This window comes from Netta rufina (assembly GCF_964035555.1).
Source record: "Netta rufina genome assembly, chromosome: 1".
Taxonomy (NCBI): Eukaryota; Metazoa; Chordata; class Aves; order Anseriformes; family Anatidae; genus Netta; species Netta rufina.
In genome coordinates this window covers 62,680,742-62,698,754 of record NC_140123.1, presented here as the reverse complement: position 1 = coordinate 62,698,754, position 18,013 = coordinate 62,680,742, and the positions used below count along the sequence as shown (strand labels likewise).

At 44.2% G+C, this 18,013-nt stretch overlaps 1 protein-coding gene across 7 annotated transcripts in view; it reads right to left on the bottom strand.

Moving 5' to 3' along the window:
• ATP11A (ATPase phospholipid transporting 11A) overlaps window positions 1-12,118 on the bottom strand; it is a 123,994-nt gene extending 111,876 nt beyond the window's left edge. For all 7 annotated transcript variants that reach the window (XR_014618830.1, XR_014618831.1, XR_014618832.1 and 4 more), the window contains exon 1: window positions 11,858-12,118. Coding sequence is in view for 4 of the 7 variants with exons in the window: in XM_084294767.1 (XP_084150893.1) it covers window positions 11,858-11,896 (39 nt within the window). In the remaining 3 variants the exon portion in view is untranslated. The remainder of the gene's footprint in view (window positions 1-11,857) is intronic.
• Window positions 12,119-18,013: the final 5,895 nt, after the last annotated feature.

The window sequence follows — 18,013 nt, the reverse complement described above, 5'->3', positions numbered from 1 at the left end:
ACAAAGGGCTTCTGAAATCCTGCTGATCTTATTCTGCGATGGTTTCCCTCCTTCCTACCCTTTGAAAGTTTTAGAAATACAAAGTTTAAATAGTTATTTTCAGTTTACAAATAAATGAATTTGTAATATCCTTAGTGAAAGGGATCAGGTAGATCCTGTCTCCATGCAGAGAAAGCCTTGATTGTTATGTTTCTGACGCTGGCCTTCACGCAACCAAAAAGCTTCCTGTCACCAGCATCCCACAGCTGCCTGTGAAAGGGCTGAAGGTGCTCGGGGCTTTTCCAGTCCTGACAGAAGATGCCTGTGCTGGCTAGCAACCCTGTTTCAATAAAACATGTTCTCATATGCACACGGGAAGAGATGCTATGCATATAATGGCTGCTCCATTTTCCCCCCAGTCATTACGCTTTGATTGCGCTTAGAGCTTTGGGAAGGTCAAGCCACGTGGCACACGAGTGCTAGCAGACACTGCACATCACAGGGTTGGTTTGGGGAGGGTGCCTGGGTTTTAAGTAACGCTCCCTCCAGTCAGCAGTACCCAAATTCTTCTCCTCATACCATAAGTCATACCTTGTCATTCCTGTGATGTGTTATGCCTCCTCTCCCAATTTAACTCCTCTTCTGATGCCAGATGCTATCCACAAGGGAAGCCGGTGTTTCATGGATGTCAGCAGCTTGCCAAATCAGCCCTGACTCACGGGTCATCTCTTTGCTGTATCGCTACATCCCAGCTCGAATCAGCACCTGGAGAACCCCAGCACCGGGCTGCTCTCCCTCCCTCACAGCGAAGCTTTCTCCTTCTACACTCACTGCACCTTCAAACCCTAAGCAAGTCACCTTCTCAGAAACGCACCCTCATACTCATTGCCCTGTGGTCTGCCACTCAGTGAAGTAAAATTATAATAATATCTCAACAAGCCAACAGCACGTGTACAAGAGGAGGGAAAAGAACAAGTGAACAGGCTGCCCAGGGAGGTTGTGGAGTCTCCTTCTCTGGAGATACTCAAGGCCCATCTGGACGCCTACCTGGGCAGCCTGCTCTAGGGAACCTGCCTTGGCAGGGGGGTTGGACCCGATGATCTCAAGGTCCCTTCCAACCCCTACACTGCAGCAGAAGCAGGGCCACAACGGGGCCTTCCCACCCCAGGGCAGATCTTGGCACCCTGCACCAGGCAGGGAGCTCCCCAGAGGCCCCAAAACCCACATCTCCGCTCTTCCCCTGAGGCCTCAAAGGCACAGAGGTGGATTTGGAGGTGCCGAGTTGAGTGGCACCGCTGCCTGCCCTAACACCAAGGTCAACTCCGAGCTGCACAAGCAAGCAGCTGCTGCTCTGCAGCACCAACAGCCCTCATAAGCAGCACCGAGCACTGACTGGGGGCTGAAGGCAAGCAGCTGGAAAGCCACTGCTGCAGTCTTACGAGTCTTAAAGCACTGAAAGCATTCACAGACGTCTCACCTCGTGACTCAGCTACAACCGTGACTCAACCAAACCTTGTCTGGTTTTTGTCAGTTTTAACACACACACACACAAAAAGCCCGGGTAAAAGCATTATTACTTTGAGTTTTAAATGCCTTAAAGTTTGTTCTAGACTGGGAAACAGCAAGGGAATACTGGTATTTTCATTCCACACACCCAGCAGAAGCCTAGCCTGGAGTCATTTATATATTTAACTTACATTATACATACACTGGCAGAAAAGCTCTTTGAACAAGTTTCAGCAGATACCATTAACATAGGAAGTCAAAATGCTCATGGTGGCCTTTCCACTTCTTCTGGAAGAAGTCAGAGGCTGGAACCCTCCTAAAAAAAAAACCACAAGCACTTCAAATTGGAGACCTCCCGGGCTGAAAGAGACGGGAGTTGCGAAACCACAACCCAGGTTGCCCTTCATAAAGCTCTGTCTGTACCTGCCTATGTTCATGCGCATTGCTTCACACGAGCATCTGAAGCTTTCCCTTCATTTCTACATCATTACAGCCACTAAGCATGCAGGCTTAAACCCCTCACATCAGCCAAGAACTGGAGGCATCAAGAAGGCAGCGCCTTTATGCATCACGTTAATGTGACCGAGCAGTGCTGGGCTGAGGACAGAGCTTCCCCTATCTCCTTTCTTTTTTCTTGCTGCCAGTACGCAGACACCTCCTGGCCAACAAGTATACCTGGTCACCCGACAGCTCCACGTAGGGAACATTCAGCATGTTCAGATAAGCAGCACATCAGCATTGCAGGTGAAATGATGAGAGCCCTGTCTGTTTTTGTAGTCTTAGAAGGTAAAAGAGTTCAGCAGCTGTGCTCAGAAGTGGTAAGAACAAAGTCCTCCTCAGCCCCAGCTTTAATGCCCTCTCCACCCCTAACTCCCAACTATGATACCGAAGACCAGCCATGTATTTAAGTGGCTACATATCTATTGTACAGAGGATAGACACACATTCCTGAGAACAGCTTGGAGTCAACAGGGAAGAGTGGGCTGATCCCAAACTCTTAGAGCTGTTCCAGTTTAAGGTAGCCAGGAATTAGTTGAAAATTCAGTACAAAGGGCTACAAACACTAAACATTCTCAGCAATTATGCAGTATATTTAAAATCCAGCATATAGATTTTCAAACATTAAATTAGCTTGAGAACATTTGCAATACTTGTTAGCTGCGAAATTTTTGATTCTTCTTTAAACCCCAATGAAGAGAAGCTTGTTTTTATTAGAGTTAAGCTTTCCAAAAAGTTTTATATTGCTGGCCAGGAGGCTAGAGTGTGAAAGATTTTGTAAGTGCAATCTTAAAAGTTCACTGATACATCAAAAAAGGATACACATAAGTTGCTAGAAAGGAACTGTAACTAATCTGTAACACCAAACACTATTGAGAAGCGCTAGCATTTCGGTGCATTCCATGTTTACAGAGAAAATGCTGAACATTAACCTGAAGAAAAGCATTAACATTAATCAATCAAAACCTGCTTATAGCATAGGGAGCCTTTTTGAGCAAAGCAAAATGCCCTCCCTGAACTTATTTATACTACATTTCTGCTAACATCAGCACGAAAGTTAATTATTCTTTTAGTTATGACTTGGTCAATACACTTGCTTTGAGCCTACCTTTGCAATATCTTCTCTCATACCTATCATATTTCACATAATGAAAGAGGGCTGTTTCTACGTAGGCATATTTTTATAGGAAGATTAAATGGTAGCCTGGCTTATAAGAGCTTTCGTAACAGTGAAATTTAAAATAGTCTGCTCTCTCTTAAAAAAAAACATAAAAAAAATAGCAGAATAAGTAGTACATCAGCTTTCCCAACAATCTGTTTCCTCTGCCTTTGCTGTACTTTACCGATGACTGATGTGCCCTTTCCTTCACCTGACAGTAAAGTTTGATACCCGGCCCATATATGCAGATGAAGTTCTTACAATAGCCTACAAAGCGCTAGGGTTATAACAGCATCAGAAGGCAGAAGGTATGCACTGGCATAGCATCAAGCCAAAGCCATAAGCAAAGACATCAGATGTATTTTAAGAGAAGACCACAACTTTCCTTGAAGTCAGCTTGAGTGCTCTAGAGCCCCAACCTCCACTCGCTCAGGAAACACTTTATTTCAGGCTGGGCCAGAGAGCCCACCCCAAGTCACCTCATGAATAAGATGAAATAAACAGACTTCAGCTTTTTCTGACCTTTCTTCAACTTTTTCATCCTTCTTCAGGTGTATTATCATTCAAACGTAAGAGTAGATCGGACCCTCTACACTACTGTTCTGGAGGAAACAAAACTAAAGAAACAGTGATTATCAGTAACCCACCTGCAATGGTTAGTTTTAAGCGTAAGGTCACACGAGCAATTTCTGTGGCATCGTTCCATTATCTTCTTTGCAGCTTTGCTGTGTGCTATCCACACCTCATGAAAGTCATTTGTCACTTATCAAATGTCCATTCTATTAACCAAATCTCCTCCGAAATGCACAAAATGATTTTTCCTTTACATTAATGCCATCTTACACACATCATGTTTTCCAACGGTGGTTGTATTTCTCATGGTTTTACTTTGCAATGACCTCCTGCCAAGTACAGCAGCTTAATGTCAGTTATTCAAATGCCACTTCCAACTCAGATCCACCTCAAGAGAAGCCACGTAACCATCATGAGTGGCACAAAAATCGGTATGCAAGCACAGATGAGCATTAGTGTTTGTACTTCATCGTGATGTTCATTTGTGCAAGCAACTTATTAATAGTACTTTGAAAAGATACGGAGGGCTACGTAAAATGCTAAGAATGAACTGAAAGTTGCTAATGTAATTCAGATAACAAGAAATCCATTTCAGTTCATCTACGCATCCACTTCACAGCATAAATTAGAAGCATTAGAGACAGAAAGCTACTGGGCAAACAGAAAGATTCCTTTCCATCTCCTCTGTCCATCCACATTTCTTTCTGGACACGTACTTCACACATAAAGTTTCTTTTTCTGCGTAACTGTTTTGATTATTATTACCATTAATCTTGCAAAACTTCACTGGTGCTTCAACAGATGTGCTTTTCAGAGGATTTCACAACATCCTATCTTAGCAGTGATGTAGGGGAAGAACCTAATTGTCCTTAATCCCCTATTTTAAATAGGTTAGACAAAATCCTCTTTTGACTGAAGCAAAGAGATTAGTCAGTGCCACCAGGAAAACAAAACACTGTTCTCCCCTCACCCCACCCTGCATCTAGATGAGTAATGATTAATGAAGGAAACAAATTAACCAGTCTCATATTTCAAAGAGAGAAGATAATCTACGGGGAATAGCAGAATAAATGGAAAGGTGTCCCTATGAAACCTCCCCATTCTTCAGTTCTCATGCTTCTAAGGAGCTACAACAATAACTTAATAAGCACCCCAGAATGTAATTTCACAGTATGCCTCAGCCACTAGACATAACCTGGCATAACTGTTGATGTTGCTTTCTCTTCTGCTCCCCCTGATTATTCCCCACACACTCCCTGTATTCCTCCGCCACTTACATGTACTTGCAGAGGTGTGCACGTGTGCTGTCTGAAATTGCACGCAGTTCCTGTGGCAGTGGAGAACACTTAAGAGCAAAGAAAAAGGCACGCGAAAGACAAGGATTACAGGCCCGTGTTGGCACCCAGTTTGCTTCCTGTGACAGTGTTTCCTTACCTCAAAGCCTTGAGCTACCCTTAAAACTTCTCTCTGTGAAAAAGCTGGGCAGTACTCTCATCCTTGTTGTAAAGAAAGCTGAAGGAAAATCAGGGAAATTAACATCCAGGTTTGTAAAAGATATGTGAGTGCTTTAACAGCCCATGGTCTTCTGTGAAGTCCCAGACAAACTCCCTAGCCCCTGGCTCATCCCATCCATCTCCTAAAATAACCCAGGCTGGGTTGCCAGCTTCTCCTAGAAAGTACACGTTTTTAAGATAGCATCACAAAACAGACATTTACAAAATTAGAGTCAAAGTTTAAATTGAACAAAAACTAGCAGAGCACATTTCGTGACAACTCCGGGCACCTCTGTGCCACAAGGGTCTCAGAGTCGTTACCGAGAGGGAAGAAGAAACACAGAAGTGGTAGATCTGTGTGACAGAAAAAGGATCCTTGGTTTGCCTCGTCTACCTGCAGGTGTTGCCATGGCAATTATGGCAGGGAGGATAACAGCATTCCAGTGTCATTCTGCCTCAGCTCGGGAGGAACTTCAGCTGAAACGTCCCTCGACAATTACAGAAATAGAAATACTACATTACACGGGGTAATGGCAAACCAGCAGAATTAGTAGTATTATTCTGGAAAAACGTAGTCTGGCTAAAAGACTTAAAATGATGAGAGGCAGGCCCTTTCGTTCAAAAACAAACAAATGCTAGCATCAAATCCAGTTGTATAACAGGTGCTCAAACATCTGCTCCCTCTTTCTTGCTTTGTTTCCTCTCCACTGCTGGTCAGGCTGCAGCACCTCGGGAACACAACTGTTTCCCAGCTGCATTTCACTCTGGTGAGCTTAAATGAGTCTATTATCCCCACCTTGGCAGGGCAAGCAGCAGCCAGCTATTATATTTGTGGAACCCTTCACTTGTCGACCCATTTATATTTATTTTTTTTATTAAGTGTTCCAGCTTTAAAAGGCTGACTCATTAGAAAATCCCACTTCACCCTGCCACTTTTCTGGTTTCAATTACTGCTGTGTGACAGGAGCGAAGAATGAATGAGAAACAGTCAACAGGGATTTTTAGCTATAAATGTGCTACGCTGTACCTTACCCTCTTCCATTCCCAAGAACGATTTTGAAGAGGCTTCCTGCTTTCAGTATCGATGTTCTGCTGTCCCCCAGAAGGGGCCCAGGACCAAAACTATATTTCAATAAAAAAAACTGACGAAGGACAGAAGTGACTATGCAGTTCTCATCACCGAAGGAAAACTGCATGTACTTTTGATGCTAAAAATGGCAAGGTTAGGAGTTCTTGATCTATTTTAAGTCACTGAGGCAAACTCCGATAGCAGCAAACATTTCATTTGGAGAGTTGAAACTGCAGAACGATCTGTTGCATATAGGTGAGCAATATTTTGTAGTCAATAGCAACCAGCTTCTAAAAGTTCACTTGCAAGAAGCCAGAGAATGTTTTACACAGCGTCCTATTTTCATTCAGTTAGTGTCAAAATAAAATAAAATAAAAAAATAAAAAAAAAAGTTTTTCTTGTATAAATTAGCTAATTGATGGGGTGGAGGAGATGAACAAAGTCCACACAATTCTCCCTTTCCTTTGGGTTGGGGGTGTTTGTTTGTTTTGCCTCAGGTTATAGTGAAACATCCAAAGAGTACATTACAAAACAAGAAAGAACAATAAAAAAGTCACTACTAGTGTGCAAGAGCTAGTTGGATTTGCAGAAGCACCAAATCCTGTCAGCCACACTCAGCTTTCAGCAGAATTAACTCCTGAGGGAAGCAAAGCTTTCAAACTTCCCCTCTTTAAAAGCTGGGCTGAGAAGCATCAAGTCAGCACACAATACAGAGCAATTCCCCAGGAAAAACAGCAATTGGGAGAATAACAAGGCAATGATGCCAGGGGAAATAGGAATTGGGATAGGAACTCAGGAGTTACCCGTGCTGTTCAGACACATTCTGTCAGCCTCCTGCACCGAGAACAACCGGCATCCACGAACAGCACAGCTGAAAGGCGAGATGGGAAGCATCGAGAAGACATCGCGACGCTGACATCCACAAGACATTATCAAAAGTGTGTTACACACCAGGGATAGAAACAAACACTTTAAAAAATGCAAGATCCTGATTACTGGCTTGTAAGCACGTGCCTAGCCCCTACTGAGAACATCTCCTGTACGGTGAGGAAAGTTTGAACACAGGCAGGACATCAACACGTTTATATGGCATTTAAAACAGCCTAAAATTCTGTCAAACCATACTGCTGGAAGAAAGAAACAACCCTTTTATCTCACTGTAAGTGACAGCTAAGAAAAGAAGCGTTCATTTGTTTATATTCATTTGTTTATATCAAGACTACTTATAAAATACTCAAGAAATTGATTAGAAAACGATTTCAGAATCATTCTGCCAATATAAACATTATCAGCTAAATCAGTGACCAAAACTCACAGGCTACCACGAAATTTAGTGGTGAAGATGCTAAAAACCCCTAAAACAACTTTCTGGTTAGACTGATCGATCGTCTTCTCAAACTAAGATTAAAGTTGACCCACTTCTGCAGACGCAGAAAATACAGCAGCCATTTGTAAACTCGTTTATTCCGTCCTCCCAGAAGCAGATTTTCCTAAAATACCTGCAGAACTAACAGACCAGAAGCCTCCCAGGGGACCGAGCTGTAATAAATCACTTTCCTTTTGGAAGTCAAACTCTATTTGCTGCCATACACATTTAGAGATAGTTGCGCGGGCAACAAATATTTAACACCCAGCTTTGTAACCCCGAAGTAGTAACAGGAGAAGCAATAAAGTGGCAGGATTACTAAATATACCACATAACAGAGGCAAAAGTGTTCAGTAATATGGACCTTTGACCTAGTGGTTATTTATTGTGCCATCCAAAGGCACCAACCTGGGCAGCAGCAGTTCGTGATGAGGGGCCAGCTGTCCCACAAACACAGCCCAGGCTGTTGCCTTCTGCTGCAAGATGTTCAGTGACCGTCTAGTGTCCAAACAAGCATATGCTAAGAGTGACATTTCCCAGCTTGCCCGGGCGCAGTCAAATCCACATACACAAATCCAGGTTCAGACACAAACAGCTATCTGAATACACAGGACACTTGCACACATTTTATTAAGCTCAGGAAAAATAACATTCCTTTTAGAAACGGTATAAAGACTTATTTTAAGAGTTAGCTATCTCTTGACTATAAAGAACTTCAGAAGTCTCAAGATAAGCCGAAAAAATAACAGATTACCAGGCAAAGCTACTGCAACAGCAGTTACATGGGCACAATATATTGCCTAACGCTATCTAATGAGTATCCCAAATAATCCAGCCATAAAACAGGAGGTAATCTTCCATGAACACGGTGTTAATTATGACGGTATGTTTAGTCCCCCTCCCCACCCCAGATAATTTACTGCTTTAATATTAACTAACAAGCCTCTCTCAGCCCTGATGGTGGAGCAGGCTCGGTGTGATGCTTACGGGACAGCGCGCATTAACTCAGCCTCCTCAGACCATCAGGCTGCCCTCCCTGGGGCAGGGCTTGTCTTTGGGGAGCACCCAAACAGCCCAAGGGTAAGGCAGAAGCGCACCGCCTGATGCAAACACCACATCCAGAAAGAGAGGTTGTGTTCTAATATAGAGTACGTGATACCAAACGTACCCCCTGCTCCCAAAGGGGGTTTTTATACAAACCTCATAATGGTATTTCCCCTCGTTGGGAAGGCAATCTAAACGACGCAGTCGTCAAAATCTGTCTTAATTACAGAAGGCTTATTGTGATTCTGTGGTTCCACGTAGGGGAAGCCGTATACAAAGACGTCCTACTCCATTATTCAAAGGTGCCTCTAGTACGGTGGATACAATTTAAAGCAGCAAAATACACAGACTAACCTCAGACCCAATTAAAAATTTGCATTGCTCTATTTCAGACTGAAGGAGCAGAAAGCATTTGGAGAACTACACTGAACTTTAGGTCAGCTGCACTACAGTGAAACAGACACCTTTGGCACTGCCAGTTATTTACTAGAAGCCCTATAAATTGTGTATGGCCGCAGCCATGGAACAGGGAAAGTCCTACAGTGAAAGAGGAAATCAGCAGGATGACCATAAGGAGGTGGAACAACAGAACGTGTTTTTAGAAATTGGTAAAAGAGATATTACTGCCTCCGTCCTAGGAGGCTACACCATCTCTTGGTGAAGATACAAGCTATGTTATGACGAGCATGCTGAATATGGCCCCAACCCACATCACTGGCATGTTCTGACACCTGGAAGACAGAGATGATACAACATAAGAAGCTGAGCGCAGGTGGCACAGCAGACATACTGGAAAAGCACTAAGCAGGAAACTGGCTTCATGTTGAAGCAGCAGCACCCAGCCATCACCACGCTTCCACACAGCCTTTGAGATGCGCGCTATCGCACCGCTTTGGGGCGATGACCACAACAACAACAAGGCAAGGAGGCGGGGGAAAACTTCCAGCACATTCGGGACGCGCTGGTACATCACTTACACCTCCATGCCCTGCAACATACAGCAGAAGAAAAAGAAAAGCTGCAACACAGAAGCCTCAGAGGTTGTTGCACGAGAAGTTTCCACCAGTGCAACGCAACTTTTTGTTACCCCGAGACCACGCAGCACTGCCCGAAGAGCTCCCAGCTACCTCGACAGCATCTCCAGCCGGCACTCACCTGCTCCAGGGAAAACTGCAAGCAGACAAACCTCCGGCACGACCTGGAGAGTGACCATCTGCAGTCCTAAGGCACCACCTGCCAAGCAGGCTCTGCACAAACTTCTACTTATCCCACACATGAGCTCACCTGGACACATGCTCAGGATGTGCCACCCTCCCCGGTCTCCTGCTGCCTGGCCTCTCTTACAGGAAAGCAGCTTGGGAAGAGGCAAGGGCATCCAGGCTGCTGAAGTGTATCTGCTTGGTTTATAGCTTGGGTGGACAACTACGGAGCAGCACCGCAGACATGTGCATCTGCTGCTCATTTACAGCAGGCTGTTTCAGGCACGGCACTCAAAACTATTAATTTTCATTTTCAGTGCTGTAGCTGTACAAAAATAGTTGATCCGTAGAAAGAAGAGAAAACCGCACACACGGTAATCAGCTCGCCAGATTTAATGGCCTCACTGAAATGAGGAACCCAAGTTTATTTACAACAGCTTTTTCCAAAATGCTCCTTCCTTGGAAGAAAAGAGAAAAAAAATAAAGAAAAGAAACTGACCAGGTACAAAGAAGTGCAAAAGAACAAGAAGCAACAGGTGAAAACATACATGTCAGCCAGGCAGTCAGCCTACTGGCATAAAAACAAAGCAGAAAGTAGTGTGATCTAGCAAATATGAACACTTCCTCACAGGGGCTAAGTGTTTTGTCCAGTTTTCAGACTGCTGAATTACCTTCATTAGCGGTGTGGGAGGGTGATGACAGTCTGCAACTTAAAAGCTCAAGTGCCTTGTTATTTTCAGCACGCTATCTTCTTACACACATCTTTGTGTTTTAAAACAAATCCTGGAGTTAATCTCGAGCCTGTTTCGAACATATCCAATGCTTAGTTTGAAAGAGAGGTTAGCAGCACTGTTATGCAGGAAAGATTTGCAGACCACATTATGCTCTATGCACAATGAGTGCAGTGTGATTTCCAGACGGTTTGTACAGGCTCCAGATGTAAGCACACACACCAGAAAACCTTCAGCTAAATCCTACAGTTAGATCAGCACCGAGGGATCACAACACCTGAACCGATCCTGCCTGTTTCTAAATAGAGCTCAGCACGGTTCACCTGAGCTTTGCATATCCACAGAGACTTCTGCTTCTCTCCTTGTATTTACGGATTTCTCCTCCTTCCTTCCCTCAGGGTTACTTTCGAAGGATCCACATATACACACGGCTGCTTTCAGTACTCACCTCTCTGTGCTCTCCTCGCCTCACGGCATACTCTAAACAGTACAAAGAGCCAGTAAAATCTTTTCACCTCTGCCATTTTTCTTCTTTCACACACACAGAAGGTTTCAGAGCGTGTGTTATGTGACCATAACTCCACATACACAACACTAGGAGTGAACAAAGCCAACACTTTTGTTCGCTCTGAGCACAAAAGTTTCCTAACTTACAGCACTTCCTGCAGGGGAGGAAGGGCTGTGAGCATTTGGGAATACAGAGCGGTGAGAGCAGCCAGGGATACAAGGCAGAGAAAGAAGCCAGGCACTACCACCTCTCGCTCCTATCGCTTCCCGTTTCTTTCTTCCGCATCCCCAAGGAGAAGCTGGAGTTTCCCTGCTGCTGCCTGACCCTGGCCACGGCGGCACCGACCTCTGCGCTTCCACGGCTGTGACGGTGTTGGGAGTTCAGTGAAACCAGATTCTCACTCACACACCTCGGTATACAACTGGATCCACTCTCAAAACACCACTGAGTCGAGCTGGCTGGGGGAAAGCATTGAGGCCACCCCCTAAGGTCAACTCTCCTTCGACCCAGGCTTCGCGGCGGTGATCCTCGCCACGCACCCCTCCCAGAGCACAGCCTTGTTCTCAGCATTCACCCACGCACACAAATCGGCCGGCTTCACGAAACACAGCTCGGCTCAAAAAAAAAACACGACCAAATATAAATTAAAGAATAAAACTAAAAAAAATAAAAGAGAGAGAGTTTTCACCCGCCGAGCCCGGTGAGAGCCTGCGGCGGGGAGCGGGCACTCACGTAGCGGCTGACGAGGGTCCGCAGGAGGCTGCAATCCATGGCGGGCGCTCAGCTGCCCACATGCGGGGAGCCGCCACCAGCGCCACCGGTGCTGGGCTAAGCCTCGCACCGCTCTCCTCCGCTGCTGCTACTGGTAGTAGTGGTGGTGGTAGTAGCGGTGGTTGTGGTGCTGCTACCGCCGCCGCTGCGGCGCGGTGCCCCGCGGCCCCTCATGCCCCGCCGCAGCGCCTGGCAGGGCTGAGCGGAGCCCCGCAGCCGCCCGGCTCCGAGGGCAGGGGAGGGCTCGCCGCGCTCCCGCCCCCTCCGCCCGCCCCGCCGGGAGGGCACCGAGCCGCGGCCGCCCCCGCGCCGCTCCCCTCGGGCGCGGCCAACCCAGCCCGGCCCTGCCCGGCTCTCCGTCATTGCGGGGCGGGCGGGCATGCGCCGCCACATTGCCTGCCCTCCTTCCCTTCTGCCCTCCTTTCCTCCTTCCCTTCTTTCCTCCTTTCGCCTTCTCTGCCCGCCCGCCGCCCCCGCGCTGCCCGGGTTGCTGCCGCCGTGAGGCGGCTCTGGGGGCTTCCCCCATCAGGGTGCCCGATGCACCCAGGGGTTGGAAAAATTCGGCTGAAATGTGACCCAAAAGAAGCAGCAGTGTGTCTTTATCCCCCTGTAATGTTGCTATTTCCAATCTGTACTGATGTGGGTCTGAATCCCCTTTCTCTTCAACTCGGTCACGCTACTGATAATTCATATTTGTTTTTGGAGCACCTGCCTTTTTCGTGCTCCTAGTCACAGATCTAACCCTTCCATGACATAAGTTTCATAGGTTTTACATTTCACTTTCAAAGATTAATCACTGAAAGGAAAAAAATTACAAGAGCTGTGAAACAACAGGAATTTTTCTGAGAATGAGCAAATCTGCATGTTAACCAAAATACTTTCTTATCACAGGAAAGTGTTTACACGAACAATTAAATATTAATATAATCTCTGTGTGTGTCCTCACTCTTTAGGAAACCAGTTAATTGCAAAAATGACCGAAGAACCTAATACGTAAACACAAAGTGATAACATCAAAACACACAGAGTGCTGAACTGAAACAGGATTTATTTATTTCTTACTATACTTCTCTGCCTAGCCATTCCATTTTCCAAGAATCTATACAATACTTGTATTCTGTAATAATTTTACAATTTATTCAACTTTTAATCAAACCTTACCATTTAATCAGTCCATCATTTTTAACGACGTTGCTTCTTACCTAAATTTTGAGTGAAATCAAATTTCAGTTATGCAGCAAATCCCTTTGTAAAGTTTTCTTTCTTTCAACACTTTCATTTTTTTTTTTTTTTTTTTTCCATCCAAATACCACAATACACTTTCCACATAATTGTCATTCCTTCACAGAAACTGGTAATTTACTCTATCTCCTTTTTACATCAGGTAGCAATTTGGGGAAAATGAGGTTAAAGGTATGAGGTAAAAATTCCAATATCTATACATTTTTTCCATTGGAGACCAGCCTAGAACCCCATGTTAGCAGCTGCACAGTGTGTTTCTAAAGGCCAGTGTTCACTTGAGTTCACTTGATGAACAGTTAACACCAGCTCGGTGTTGAGCATGATGATCACGGGAATATTTCTGAGCTCCTTGCTGTCTCCTCATTTTAGGTAACCAGGATGGGGCTGCAAGAAACATATTCCTTGGATTCAGAGCCTGGCACTCGCTCATGGGCACAGGTCCCACATGGAAGCACAGTTGTGTTATGTGCTCTATGGTGAAAGTGGGACTAGTGCTCCCGTTCTCACTTTCTCCCTCCGTCAAGGGCAGGGGGAAGGGGCACATGTGTTTGGGTATGCATTTGTCATTTCCAGGCTGCTGCTCAATCTAAGCTCAGACATTGTGTCCTTCCCGTTGAAGCTGTGACACTGTGCTGCTAAGAACCAGACAGAGCAGGAGGACAGCTGGATCCTGAGCACATACGGAAGCCAAATCCCAGCCTGCACCACTTGGCCTTTTTGCTGCATTCCCCCAAAAGGAAACCTAAATGTACAGCCCAGAAATGAGCATGGGTAGTCCCCTGGAAGTAAGCACAACGTGCTCTTGCTGACAGAACTGCCTGTGTTCAGAGAGCTGAGCAGCAGATGTGTGCCCCTTTTTGGAGTGACAAGTTCCTCCAGGGTTAGTAAGCAACAGAACAGAGTGTTTAGGTCATACTTTTGGACTTAGGTGCCTCAGATCTGCCAAAGTCAGGCTTAAGGTGCCTGAGCCCTTTACGGGATCTAGACTGAAGTGGCTCGCAGAAGGTCATGTTGTGACTTAACAGTTGAGCCAAAAGAGAAGCCTTGATCATATGGGTCATGGATCTGTTCTGCCTACTATGTAATGTTGTACTTGTAAGCAATTTATTAAACTAATAGTCTTTGAATATGCCATCACATTTATTTCACTCCTATTTTCTTAAAATACATTCCTAAAATTACCTGTATGCTATCTCTAATTTGCACAACCTAGCTGTCTTTTCTAAATACCCTGCTTCCTCTCTGACTGTAGAACAGACCTCCTGTTCTATTGCTCTTTTTATTTTTTCATTCCTTGCTTAGGGAGTTATTATTTATTGTATTTCTGTTATATCCATTACTGGTTTCTCAGCATACTCCTGCCTGCCCAGCTGAGTTACCAAATGCTCTAGGTTTTACTACTTAGCAGAGTCTCACATCCCTTCTGATTTACGAATTATATCACTACCACTCTGCTTGAAACATTCAGTAGCATTAAACACCAAGGTGAATATTTTAATGTGCAAAATATTTACTCCTCTCATTTACAGCTCTATTTTCTGCTACTTTGCAATCCTAATTTTGTTACTCTTGTTTGTAATTGCACTGAAAATGTTGGGAAACTGGTCCAACGGCAGCAGCTCACTTCATACCGAATGCTTTCCTTGAGGCAGTGATATGCTGAAACTCTGGTTTAATCTGCCTCAGCTTCAGAAGGCAGGAAGGCAGCATTTTAAAACATCATGTAGCAGCCAGGCCCTAGTAAAATTCCCTGTTTTTCACACTTATGGTGGTGGTATAGGATACGTTGACAATAGGGTGGGTACCAGAGGCAGTAGAGGTCTCAGTGTTGAGATGTTCAGATTCCTGCTTCCTATTATGTTAGTGGCTACGTACCTCTTGCAGTCCTGGGCAAAGTGGCTAAATACTTAATGAAAATACTTCATGAAAAAAAGTGTAAATGGTATGAGTTGACTTGGACATATGTGAGAGCAGCAAGAGGAGACAGAAACAACTGAGATTGAAAAGCCATTAACCGTATGCAGCTCATCTGCTTGAGCGACCGCTGTACGCTTTGGGTGAAATCGCTGATCCTGCAGTGTTTCTGGCTTTTCCCCTAGAAATATTTCACATCTTAATTGTGTCTCTCCCTCTGTTACATTTCTGAAAAGCTGATCAGAGGAACAACTTCTTCTCTTTCTCGTGTCTGCACCATATATTTAATCTAGTTTATTTTTGTTAATAAGGGGAATTATTCCCTCCGTGGAACAGATGTTTGTGCATTGATCTATTGCAAATATTATTTTCTCATGTCCTTCTGAGAATTCTTTGTGAAAACAACACTCATTTTCAAGAGCATTTGTCGTACGTTAAAAACATTTCTCTTCCTGGTGTTTATTGTAGGTGTACTTCATGTGAGGAAGAACGTGATTAATGGCTACTGTAGTACTTTGAGGGCACAGTACCTGTGCAGGGCAGTTGACAAATTGAAGCAACAAAAAGTGTGAAGCCAAAGCAGGTAAAATGGCCAGCATCAAACCATTGGGCTGCTGATCCTATTCAGCAGTTGAGTGGCCCAAAGGACAAAGGATTAAGCTCTGAAGACTGAAGGTCACTTCACTCTTCTGTGACATTCTTTGTCTAGATCTGCTTTTTCTCTAGAAAGTTCATATGAAAATGAGAAATATTTATGACTTTTTGATCTCTCTGTTCCTAACCTCTGGCAATAATGTATATCTTCTGGTATACTCAAATGCTAAGTGCACTGTCATTATGACAAAATAAAATTCCCACATCCTTGCTAACAAAGGTGACCTTTGTTACACAATTTCTTAACAAAATCCTCTGAAAGAACACAGGTTGGCTTCTAAGTATCAGACACAATCGAATGAGTGGATGTTCATTAAAATGATTTGACTGCCAGCTCAGGCAGTTCTTTGCAATTACAGCCAAGGTTTGTTCATCTGTGTTACCTGCATACATGTTACCTAATGAATCGCAGGGAAATCTTGGCCATGAGCAAATACATCTTAATCCTCTTCATCAGGACAGGCACAGCATTCAGGAAGATCTTTCTAACGATGCAGAACAGTAGAAAGCCCAGTCACATGGACCACTTGGAAGACTTGCCCATCACCGTGAAACAGTGTGGTAAACTCATTAGAAGGAAAAAACCAGCCTCCACCAGAGGAAGCTTCTCATGGGATGAAATGCTGTTGGCTGCTATGGTTACTAATGTGATGTTCCATTTAATTCCTTCTTCACTCACCTGCTTTCCCTTTCAAGCACCATACACACAAGTACCTTCCTAGATACTTGGTTTGGAATTGTGACAAATCTCATTAGCGGCAGCCATGCATAACCAAAGAAGGAGAAAAAAAGATACAAATGAGCAGAGAATAAACAGGAGAAAGGAAAGTGCTGGAATGTATAGGTATTATGAATAATATTCCGTCCTTGCTTCGGTGTGAACTTTGTGTTCTCTTCGCTTTGGATTTGCATTAATGTTAGTCTTGCCTTATGTCTCTATTTTACACTTCAGTGCCTTGATCCGGCAATGAACTCCCCACAGTCAGGCTCCTGTGACTGTGGAGCTGAGTGCAGTATCAGGATCTAGATGAGGAAAAGTATTCTGTTTTATTTTTGGTTTCTTAAAGGGACAGAATATTGTTTTGTTTTTCATTTCATTTTTGGTAGCACCTCGCAGGCCTGATTTCCCTCTTTACATACAGTTTTTTCACATTTTTCATTGCTCTGATGAGTCTGTTTTAACTGGTTAATGAGTACTACACTGTGAAACTCTCAAATTCTTTAAAATAAATAAATAAATTTAAAAAGCATATTGGGGCTTTTTTTCCCCCAAAGATCAAGAAACAGGAGTTTACTCTTATGTGAAAATTCCTGTAATATTCCATGGTAATAATCAGAGGACAACTAGTATTCATCGTACATATTTCCAGTCAAAGAAATACTTTTGCACAGTATTTTCTAGCACTAGAAGCACGTTGCTGATCTTCAAAAAAAGAACAGTAAATAAATAGGATATCACTTTCTGGCTACTTTAACGTCATCTGTAAAATTACCTTTGTTGTGATGTAGCACTCAATCGAAGCTGGAAGAAATTTTTAGTGGTTTGTTCTCTCCCACCAAATAAGGCACTAAATATAGCAGTATCAGCATTCCGGGCTTCAAAAAAGCTGTGGTTCAGGTTTCTCAAGAATATCTGCATTTTCTCCTGACTGTGTTCAATATGTTTTATAACTGTTTATTTAGGAAGCAGAAGTAGTTACAAATCAATACACAAAGTACCAGAAATATTAAACACTACAAAAGTGAACTTTTTGCTTAGATAAAAGTGACGCAGGATACAGTCATCAGATTTTCCGGTTGGAAAGGTACAACCGGGTGGAGGACAAATTCCTAAGAAAGGGACACAGCACTGCGGTCTTAGGGTGATCTCACTTGTCCCACAGAGTCGCCTGCGGACCTTTGCATCATCCTACTCTTCCCCTCATTCCTGGTTATTATTAGGATGCTGCATCCTCACACGCTGGGAGCGGATGCAGCAGGGGTGGAATGGTGTCGGGAGGATGGTGTTGGGGGGAAAGGTCCTTTTTTCACCCCTGCAGGCCTCCTGATGGCCCCCCACAGGCAGTAGGACTGGAATTAGGATGGCCACATTGTAGAGTCTTTCTTTTCTGTAGGTAAATCCTAGCTGACAGTGGCACAGAGCCCACCTCTTTCACTTGCTTCGTCCAAAAGGCATCAGTGTATTCTTTCAGATGAGCAAAACCATAAAGATTCTGCATTTTTAGTGATGTTTTCAATATTAATGCTCTATGCATGTTTTTTTTTCATATGTGTGTAGCAAATATCAAAACCTGCTGCTAAGGCTGC